General features: G+C 33.9%; 1 protein-coding gene across 5 annotated transcripts in view; it reads left to right on the forward strand.

Moving 5' to 3' along the window:
- LOC117212379 (probable G-protein coupled receptor CG31760) overlaps positions 1-11245 on the forward strand; it is a 70543-nt gene extending 59298 nt beyond the window's left edge. For 2 of the 5 annotated variants that reach the window (XM_033457173.1, XM_033457178.1), the window contains exons 9-18: positions 12-144; positions 375-528; positions 614-723; positions 1630-1844; positions 2028-2166; positions 2247-2352; positions 2482-2625; positions 4979-5161; positions 5269-5646; positions 5792-11244. In XM_033457173.1, coding sequence (XP_033313064.1) covers positions 12-144; positions 375-528; positions 614-723; positions 1630-1844; positions 2028-2166; positions 2247-2352; positions 2482-2625; positions 4979-5161; positions 5269-5625 — 1541 coding nt within the window. In that variant the 3' untranslated portion in view covers positions 5626-5646; positions 5792-11244. Of the gene's footprint in view, positions 1-11; positions 145-374; positions 529-613; positions 724-1629; positions 1845-2027; positions 2167-2246; positions 2353-2481; positions 2626-4978; positions 5162-5268; positions 5647-5791 lie in introns of all 5 variants that reach the window. The other 3 variants (XM_033457174.1, XM_033457177.1, XM_033457175.1) reach the window with 3 other exon arrangements.
- The last annotated feature ends 419 nt before the right edge of the window (positions 11246-11664 follow it).

Genomic DNA, 11664 nt, shown 5'->3' on the forward strand with positions numbered 1-11664 from the left:
TAATTTTATAGCTGCTTGGAAGGAAATGCAAGAGAACATAAGCGACGCGTACGTAACGGTGTTCCGCTGCTTACGTTGTGCACCAGGATGTGCTAAGTGCAAGGGACCCGAACCCTGTTTAGCCACCTACAACTGGCCCTTCCGGTATGAACGTAACCGTAAACTTCTATTTGTCGTTCGATTATCTGTCTCAAACATTTTGTAATTATCAACTAAATCGATCTTATTCTCGGATACATAGGTACATTGAAATATGAAAATGATACACATTCTCGAAATGGCACATTTTCAGACTAAGTAAATGAATTTTACGATTCTTCCAGATGTTTGTTTATCAGATAATAACATGTTTGCACATGTGTATGTGTTTTCAGAATCTCTCTTCTATCGTTCTCTATTTTCTGTGTGTTTGGTACCATCATCCTAGTGGTCTATATGTATCAACACCGTAAGCTCAAAGTGTTCAAGGTCGCTTCGCCGATATTTTTGTCTATTACGCTTTTGGGTTGTGCTATTATGTATCTCGAAGTACGCATACATTTTCTCGTAAATGCATAAACGTATCTAACGCATCGCTCGTATGTAATATTTTTCATATTTTTCGTGTATTTAGATGGCCGCAATATTTCCCGTTTTGGACATGTATTCTTGTATCGCCACGAAATGGACGAGACATCTCGGCTTTTGCATTTCATACACTGCATTGCTGATGAAAACTTGGAGGTAAGACGTACGAACTTCGAAATATTTTCAACCTTATCCACATAATAACACGTTCATGCAGCTATACTGTATACATATTACGAGGGATATTCGAACTAATTGTATGTTTAATCTATAATCTACGTAGAATAATCCATAATAGTACAAGACTAATTAATCTAATTTTTCTCGAAGCGCAGTGTCTTTATTCGCCAAAATAAAATATTATTTTGATAAGATCAAAAACTGTTTTCATGAAGACAATAGAAAGATGACAACTGCTTTAGAGGATAGAATTAACGTGCCTTCGTTGAGAAATCTGTCGATTTCATAAGCCATGTTCGGAACCATTATCAGATTTTATTAGAATTATTATTATTATTAGAATAACATTATTATTCATCTTTTTCGTGAACTTCAAACAGAGAACGTTAAGTATTATTTTTGACTAATAAAACGAAGAAACTGGAATTTAAAATCCATACGTGACAATCGAGAAGTAGAAGGAGAAAAGAGTAATAAAAGATAATTAATACGCAAAAATATTATGTATAATTATCAGACACTAAACAATATGGAAGTAGCAAAAAGAAACGATACCGTTTCACTCCTTTTAAAAACAGAATCAATCTCCTTATCATTTTGTGAATGTTAATTTAATTCAAATTTATTTCCTGTTTGCCTTTTGTTTCTTTCCTCGAGTGTTTTACAGAGGCTTGATGCCTTGATTATACGAACACAAATATAAAAACTTTCTCAGAAAACAAGTAAATTTTTTTAATTCAATGGACATTTTATTATAGTTGTATAGCGTCATTATCTGTTTTATTTCTATGTACATTACCTTCATTGCAAGATGTCGTAATCAGCTACTATGATTATGTGTCATTACCGTGTATGTATAAAACAAAGTGTCCTTTTTCATAGAGTGTCTCTCACATATCGCGTGAAAAGCGCGCATAAGGTGAAGCTTACGGACAAGCAGCTGCTGCAGTGGATGGTCCCGATATTGTTAGTAATGTTAATTTATCTTGGCACGTGGACACTCAGCGCACCGCCGTATGCCGAAGTGATAGCTGACAATTATGGTCTGAAATTCTACCAATGTTCTTTCAACTGGTGGGACCATAGTTTAGCAATTGGTAATAACAAATGTTGAAGCACGTTATTGATAAAACATATTGTGACGACCTTCGAGACAGCTCGCTGGTCGCTTGTTTTAGGTTTGAATGATAAATATCTAGTATTCGTTAAAAACTTCTGCTGTTGTATCAAATAGAAATATATCGCTAAACGTCACCTACTAAATGAAATTTTCCTTTCAGGAGAAATTCTGTTCCTCGCGTGGGGTATTAAAGTGTGTTACAACGTTCGCAATGCAGAGAGTCTCTTCAACGAGGCCCGTTTAATAAGCTACGCTATTTACAATATAGCAGCTGTGAATATAACCATGATCGCTATTCAGTATGACTTTCCATCTTTTTACTATTACCTGTCCGATGTTACTGTAATTTAAAATTGAAATTCTACGACGTCTTTTGCAGTCTTTTCATTTTCCCTCATGCTGGCCCGGATATCAAATATTTGTTAGGCTTCTTGCGTACACAGCTGTCTACTTCTGTCACCATATTTCTTGTATTTGCGCCCAAGGTAATCCAATTATTCTTTCGCTGTCTCGCTTTCCCTCCTATGCGGTAAAATAGTAAAATTTAGCTTTTTAAACGATTAAATAATCGTCGTTTAATTCGATCATAAATTTATAATCTTATATAACTATAGGTGATCCGAGTTTTACGAGGCCAAGGAGATCAATGGGATAGCCGTGCTAGAGCCCGCGGTGTTACGGCCAGTTTCTCTTTAAATGGGATCGGCTTAGTACCCGAAGAAGCGACAGATTTACACCAAGAGAACGAGGAATTGAAGGTATATTGTTCTGTTTCAATAAACACACAGTGATATGTGCAAAGGAAAGAACATAATTTTAGAAAATGAGTTTATGCTTAATATGGTATGAGTAATTTTGAGTATAAGAATTGCTAGAATTCGTAGTCGTATCGATTTTAAACTTTCTTTTATCGCCATTGTGCCATAGATCGATGAATTGGTCACAGAATACGTTACACGTCTAATTAAACAAATATATGTAATCCGATTTGAAAAATGAATGGTGGGCATTAGATCACGAATATACATATGTAGTAACTCTACCTAATCTACAGAGTGTTCCACATAAAGTGTTAATGACGTTTTTCCAGAAACCGTAGCAGATATCGGCTAATTTTTTTTCTTAATTTTAATGGTACAAGAAGACTGATTATGTGAGGGACAAATGATTTTTCTGAAATGATCACTAGGAAGGCAAGAGCAGCGCTCTTATTTTTTTAAATGAAATTTACGTAGACTGTTCGTTTGGATAGCTCTTGTGAAACTAAATAACATTTATTTGAACCATCTTTCGTTATTCTGTGTAATTAAAGAGTTATGACGAAGGGATATTTGAAGGGAAACTACGTGGAGGCGTCGAAGGGTAATTAAAATAGACTTATTCTAAAGGAAAATTTCATTAAGCGTTTAAAATCGTAGTGCTTCGACGCCTCCGCGTAGTTCGTCTTTAAATATTTCTTTCGTCATAATTCTTTAACTATGCGGAATAAATGATTCAAGCAAAATTCAGATGTTCTAGATGAACGGAAATCAATGTGGTATTACATTAAGAAAACTCTTCGAGTAATCAGTTCTCTCGTACTATAATTAAAAAAAAAAAAAAATGAATAGATACCTGCTGTGGTTTCCGAGAAGACGGCTTGTAACATTTTTTCTGAACACCCTATATAATAAGACATTCCACGAAACAAAGTAAACACTACGTGCAACATTCTGTTTAATAGTGAATAGCTTGGGAGGTAATTACACGAAAAAGATGAATATTAATGAATATTCCTCGCCTTTGGGTAATCCTTTCCAATTCTTGAATATTCCGATTGTTTTGCTACAGTTGCCTCGATATCGAGATATTTTCTGTATAAATGTTCTACCTCTATGTGCATTCTTTTTGCACTGACAATACAGCAACAAAATACCAATCTGTCCCGTGACTTTGAAAAATAATTCGCTTTTATGACAGAGAAACTTTTTGATATTTGTCTACCGCTGACACTGTGAATTCAAAATGCAGTTATTACAGTCCAAAGTAACACAATTCCTGCGTTTCTTCAGATTGTATTGCAATATAATAAAAATATATATACAGGGTGGTTGGTAACTGGTGGTACAAGCGAAAAGGGGGTGATTCTACGCGAAAAAAGAAGTCGAAAATATAGAATAAAAATTTTTTTTCTTTTTTCTTTTAATTTTTCCATCGAGACAACGATCCACAGTGAGATCCGTTATAACGAGACGTGATAAAGTGCACGCGTACCGAGCGAAAATTCAAAGTCGATTTTCTCGAAAACAAAGCCTCAAACGAAAAATTTTTATTCTATATTTTCGACTTCTTTTTTCGCGTAGAATCACCCCCTTTCCGCTTGTACCACCAGTTACCAACCACCCTGTATATCTTAATATATGGATCGTTTATTTTGGAAGTGGTGCAAGTCCGTTTGCAGCCCGTAAATATACATTATTTTAGTTAAATTTATCTAAAAGAAATTTATATAATCAAATTACATATTGACAAATTAGTAGAAACATTGCCAGACTTGATATAATTAATTTATATTTTTGAATTGACTAATATGCTGATCTTTTATTTTCTCGAAAAAACAAAAAAAGGTACTTTCAAAATAAACGTATATAATATTAGGATGTCCGAAAAACGTGTGCTTTACAACAGTACACCTTCATACAAACGTGAAACCAAGTCTGTAAAATGTCGCAGTGTTTATCTCAACAGAACAAAATGGATCGTACGTAATTCGACAAAATAATATAAAACAAAAAACGTTGTGCGTCTATTATTTCCTCATAAAACAAAAGAAACTTTTCGGAAAACCTAATAAAACACGATATAAAACTATTATTACATTATACACATACAGGGTGTCGCAAAATATATTGGGAATATATGTACACTTTATGGTCGATTGTAGGCGCCGAAACGATGAAAACAGTTTGCATTCTTAGTTAAAAACGATTAAGTTATAGACAATACTATCTTACGCCACCTGAATAATAGTGTCAATGAATTATTATGCTGATGAACCTTTCTCTCTGTTTCGCTCACACCACTTCGTGTTACGTCACGGACAATGATTATCATTAATTATGTATGCTGCAGGAAGAAATACAGAAATTGGCAGCGCAGATCGAATTTATGAAAATCGTGCACATGGAGATGTACAATCGCCACATAAAACCGAAAGCAGGCGGATATTTTACTACTCATGGGCCCGGTCATAGTCATCCGTCCTCGGCGCAGAGTCCCATCGCCAAAAGTTCGACGGCCAGTTTCATATTGAAAGTATGTACCTAACTCGTCTTATTCGTTCTGGGCACGCGTGCCACTTCGATGTATAGAGATTAGATACAGAGAACATATTGAAAAATACAGTCAAGTAAATTATTGAGCAGACGGCCGTGGAGCGAGGGGCGAGTGCGGCCGCGGCTGCCGCGGTCGAAGATTCCACTTTCCCTTCAGGAAGCTTGCATCGGGCACGTCGGATGGAAATTCTCAGAGAACGCAAAGCTGAGAGGGAGAGAGAACGGGAGAAAGAGCGTGAGAAGGAGAGAGAAAAGGAGAAGGAAAAATATAAGGAGAAGGAAAAGGAAAGAGAGAAAGAAAGAGAAAAAGAGAAGGAAGAAGAAGCGAAAGGGAAAGAGGCGGAAATGGAGAAAGGGAAGAACAAAGAGAAACAAGCAGAGAAAGAGAATGAAAAGCAAGACAGGAAACAAGAAGGAAATGTTGAAACCAGCGGACAGGTTTGACTAGTACTAAATAGCGAAGAGGTAAGATTCGTTCGTTTATGTTTATAATAGTTTTATTATCATTTAACGATACGCTGAATACGCTGTTGTAAATGATCCGCAAAATTATAATCTTTCGATGTTAACATATGCTAGATTGCTGACGTAATATTATGCTTTTTTATAGATCAATTATCAATGACCCTAAGCAAAGAAGAAGTTTTTATGCTTGTTTAACTTAAAGCGATATAAGTTATAATGCATATTTGAAAGCAAACTTATCAAATTTTTGCCCTTGCCCTAATTGCAGAAACTATCGGTCTTCTACTTTAGGATTTCTGTAAAGTTATCGGCCACGAACGTGTTAGAAGAATAATCTCCTCGCGGAGGTTAAAACTGCGTTAATACACACACCAAGAAAAAAAAAAGAGAAACGTGTTAAGTATTCGGTATTAATGCTATTTTCATCTACAATGCGTTGTTTTTGAATTCAAAATAATATATAGAGTAATAAACATTCCCTCGAAGAATTGAAAATTCCCCCTTATAAAGTAATAAACAAATATATCTAGCGAATGAGTTATCACTACCATTTTACATTTTTTATTACGTATTACCTTAAGTCTGTTTATTATGTATTTTAAACAAGTATCCAATGAAGAGCATACGCTGAAGAATTTTTCGAAAGTTCTCGGATTAAAGAGTACATATAAAATCGATATTTAAAGACGTATTGAGAATAGCCTAAACCCCGATTTAAAAAAACACAATGGCTCTGGTAAATGAATCATTATGATAACTAGACCGCGGACTTTTCTCCATTTATGGGAAATTGAAAAGTGGAAAAATGCAAAAGATGCACATAGCATGTAAATGTGTAGCGCGGATAAGCAAAGCTTATCATCTATTATAACGTTTAACAAGGAAAACAAATTTCCGCTTAGGTTCCATTGCTTTATTTGCATAAATATCCGCAGTCTGATAGTAACTACACGTATGTAGAATATAGAGTAAAAGTTAGAGTTAAGTATAAAAGTGAAGAAATAATGATTATAGTCGGTATATAGTGTATGTATAGTATAATACCATTAAAAGGGAAAATGTGTTCCAATCCATCGCCTGCATCTTTTGCTTCTTTTGTTCCTTTATTATTAAAATTTTAATATCTAATTACTATCCGTAGATATGGTTATGACAAATGCGAAGCATTAAGAAGAATAGAAAGACGAAAACAGAATATGACCGAGGGAATGAAAAGCGAAAGAAAAAGGGGAAACTTAAATGGTACCCTTTAACGGACATAAGGCGTTCATGGTTTGTATAAATCAAAGAACTGTGTAATCAATAAATAGTGAATACTAAATCCGTATAACGTGTATAACGTGTCATTTGCTTGTGGTGGCAATGTCTCCTTGTTAGCTTTATTGTAAATTATGTACATTACCACCAAATGACACCTCGTTGTACGTAAAACAAGAAGCATACTATGTATAATGGTGAGGGGAAGTATTGTTAACAATATAGTTATACAAGATTTTTATTAATTTCGTTACTAACCGATGAACGTAACGAAATTCTCATTATTCAAATAACTATGATCGCGACTGTAGTAATATTACTCCTAGGTAAATATTATCCTGAGATACCTGTGAAGTAGAAGAACGAAAACTGTATTTCTTGTTACCAAAACGATCACCTTTGTGATTCATATTAACAAAATCGTAAGTTGTGTAGATTTACCCGATTAGCTCACGAACAGTTTAACAATCGGTTATTTTACACCGTAACGTTACATTTACGTCTAACGTTAGTTACCTTGTTTTAGAATAATATATGGTTTCTTAAAAAGGCAGTTAGGAGAATGAACAGAAAGGAAAGGGTCGTTCAATATAATTGTAATGTTTAATGTGACAGAATGTATCGATATGTGTTACTTCCGTAGCTAGAACAACAAACGGCGGCAGATATAGAAACTTTGTAATAACCATTCGACAATTATTTTTAGTTTACGTCTACAAAGCGGTCGAGTATGTGTTCCTCTGTGAAAATAAAGAGAAATAAGCGGGAACGCTTTTAAAAGATTCGATTTCTTACAAAAAGGAGAAGTAATCTCTCTCTTGAGTTACAAATATCACATACATATACGTAACTCTAATCGTAGTTTTAATTTTCCACACTGTTACCTGTGTATGTGAGAGACGCACACGAGTTTATGTCAACAAATGCAATCATATCATAATTCATACCGAGTAAAAAAAATTGAAATTATCAATTGTTCGCTTTAATCCATAGCGTTATCTAAACATTCACTCGATATAAATTTCTAAAGCATAACAGCTATTGCAAGTTATAGTAATATACAGATAAGAAAATAAAAAGAAGCGTAAATAGTGTTTACATACATACATACGTACATATTTCGGACAACTCAAAAACAGGTATATTGACACGTTTACTTCTTTATAACTACACGCGAGTAAGATAATTGTACGTCAAACGTTTACTTTTCGTGTCACGAATTAAAATTAAGAGAATTTTCATAACGTACCAAAGTTACGAAATCTTCGAAATAAATTTGAAAGTATGAATTGCACATGATGAATCGACGAATTGCAAATGTCCAGGTGTAAAATTCACGTTGTTTAAAAGGAAGCAATATTACCAGCCGAAAGATTAATTATTCGAACGCAAATTAGCAGAGGCTGTAAATGATATTATCGGCGAATTTGTCGATATATCGATAATATTCACACACTCGTGAGCGTGTACGTTTATGTGCGTATACATGAGTATGTGTATGCATGCGTTCGTGTGTTCATGTTGAGAGCGTGAAAATTGCCTCGAGCGTACAAACGCACATTCCAGGTTAACGAAACCCTTCACTTTTATAAGAACGATGCGTTCCAACTAAATTGAAAATTACGATAATCGCGATTATTCGCATCGATTACGATTTTCTAATTCCACTTTTGTTTCATTCTAGTTACGATATCACATACTATTCGTACACTGTACAAGGACTGTGCGAATAATAATCGACTCGCCTCATAAGGTTATCCTATTAGACATAAATCGCGAGAAATGCAAGAGGCGTATGATAGTTGAAAGTAAATACAGAATAAAAACATCGTTGTATCGCACAAAGTATCGATAAGTATCGAGCACATAAAGCATTTTATTATATGATTGGGGTGTAAAATTCACTTGAAGATATGTCAAAAGATATATGCATTTTATACGACAATAAGATTTAAAATTTAAGGCATGTTCTTGTTACTAGTAACACACAAGCAGCTCGCAATTTCTAATTACTCGAACGATTTCTGTTTCATACATATGATTTCGATTCTGATCATTAAAAAATCTGAATACTACTAAAGTGCGCATTTCATAGCTGTCCCTGTACGTGGCAATCTCGTACTTTGAACTGTGCACCTGCTGTTACAAACAAATATAATCGAAATGCGATTTAATTTACGATACATAGATTTTATGCATTTCAATTATTTTGATGATTTAATTAATTGACTAACGATTAATTGATTTCACGAATTCTATTGCATGTTATTTATTATGAAAAGACGAAGAGATCACGGTATAAAATATGCAATGTTAGTACTATTATTAGTAATATTCAATGGAACTGCCACGTACAGGAATTGATGGTCAAATTACAATTGTACGTCAGCAGCACATTAACGTGTTGCAACGTTATTTGCAAGAGCCTGCCCAGCTTATAATCATATGTATAAATAAAACAAGTAATGGAAAGAATGGTTGTATTGTAAGTCAACTTAAACAATGATTGATTTCTTTGGAAAATTTCAGTTCTCGCGATAGGCATTATTGCGTTATATAGTTGATAACCGATAAATATCACTGTTTATGTCTAAGATATTTATCGTACACGTAACCATTAATGAACTTGTATGTTTGCTTGCCTGTTCGAATGACACGCATAAAGCATTATAACCAAGACGTTTTTATTGCAGCCTTAACGTGTGTAATATACACAGAGCGGGCAAATTTGTTTTCTATTTTCCTTTGGCGAATTCTAATTTACGTGAAATCCAAACTTCATAAAATGTATGTAATTCTAAAAAAAGAGAGTTTTGTTATTTTGGAGATTACCATGTTCCGCATATCTACGTAAATATCTCGTCATTTTGACAAATTCTATTCGACCGTATTACATGAGATTTTATATTCAATTTCGTGTTTTATCAATTTTCTAAACTTCTCGTTTCCATCAAATATTCGCATCTTCGAAAATCTTCTCTTTCATATGTGATTGAAGTATGCCGATTTTTTAATCATTGGACGTTTCGTGTGTTAAAACCTAATATATATTACATTAATTTGTCGAAGGAAAATAGCTTTGAGGATAATAACGCCAATGCAAGGCAGCTTTACCAATCGATCGATTTCGATGATAAAGATGCGCGAAGTTGCGAAGAATGGAAAGCAGGAGAAGCTAATACTAGGGATCGTCCAGATCGAATTTGTCTCGAGAAACAGAAATAGCCTGTCACATACGTTTGTGTGTACAAGTGAAATGGACGTAGTCTAATAGTAAAACGGTGTTAACTGAAAATAGCTGGTAACTTGTTATCGCTTAAGAGATTTAGAATAACTTTAAAGTTAAAGGATCGAATTGGTTGAGTCGATGAAAAGATACGAGTAAAAAATAAATGATCGTTCCGAAATTGTTGTATAACGTATTAAAATTTTCATTTATTCAATTATATTAGTAAAAAGTACTCATCGAATCATTAAAACATGGAACGTTTCAATAACAATAGGAACAACATATTTCGAAAGTACGAGCTTTATGAATTGCAATTTCCGCAATTTCCGCAACACGAACTAAGTGTTATTATTTATTTTAATAATATTTTAATAATATAATTTTGTGCGGGACTGTGTCATGGCAAGATGTCAAAATTATGTATACACTATTGCGGATAATTTTCATCGGTTCCACCTTGGAGAATGTAGTATGGATGTATAATAGATAATATTCAGAGGATAATAATAAGGACAAAATGATCGCGATAATAAAATTTAGCTAAGCGTAATGTGACGTAAATAATGTCTGCAGAAAATTTATAATCGTCTTTTTTTTTCTTTTTACTGAAGAGGAGCGTTTCCTCTTCGACGCAGGTACATGAATGCAACCAATAGAATAAGAAATAGGGTGAAAGAAAGGAATACAAAGAGTATTATGCTTTCGATGTCGTCGTTGTAACTTAATGTAAGGCTAGTTAAAGAAAGAAAGAAAACCACTTTAAAGTAAATCGATGTTAGAAAAATGCTAATTCACTAAGATTGCGTTCGCCGATTGAACATTATAGCTGCGATATCTCTCGAGGCCGATCTCGAACTTAGACGATTCATCGTCATAACACTGTTTTTCTCTTTTTCGTTTGTTGCATCAGATATAAAGACATTAATATGCAGTTTGACACTATGTAACCATCGTAAATCGTGGCAGAGAGAAGGTATATGATTATGCTAAACGGAAAGATATCCGTAATTTTCCCACCCGATCCTTGAAAAAGTCTGTGTATAAACGAGAAAACGTATTTGTAAAAATATATTGTATGTCCGGGAATATAATGATACTTGCGAGTAACAAGAAGAATAATGCTCTTTTGATGCTAGTTTCTACCTAATTTCCAACCACGTCAAATATCCCACGTTCTTTTTTCCATATAATAGTATCGGAATATTCCACGAGTAATAATGGAAGGAAAATATCCCATAAATAAGGATTCATTAATTTATGATTTATTAAAAAGTTATAAGCAGAACTATAAAATAACACTGGATTAGTTTTTCGTTCTATAGAGTATTTTCGTGTATTGCCCGTTACTAAATTTTATTATTAAATAGGATTCACATCTGTAACAAATTGAATCCATCACGATACGAATTTCCTTTAATTTCAGCGAATGCATTACGAATATTTTATCTTAATTCTTGTTGGATACGCGTTTGCTCCACGAATTAAAATCCGATAACGTGGTATCTGATAATCTAGGCATCGAAAAGTCTGAT

The sequence above is a fragment of the Bombus bifarius genome, unplaced genomic scaffold (genome assembly GCF_011952205.1).
Source record: "Bombus bifarius isolate JDL3187 unplaced genomic scaffold, Bbif_JDL3187 scf7180000008289, whole genome shotgun sequence".
Lineage (NCBI taxonomy): Eukaryota > Metazoa > Arthropoda > Insecta > Hymenoptera > Apidae > Bombus > Bombus bifarius.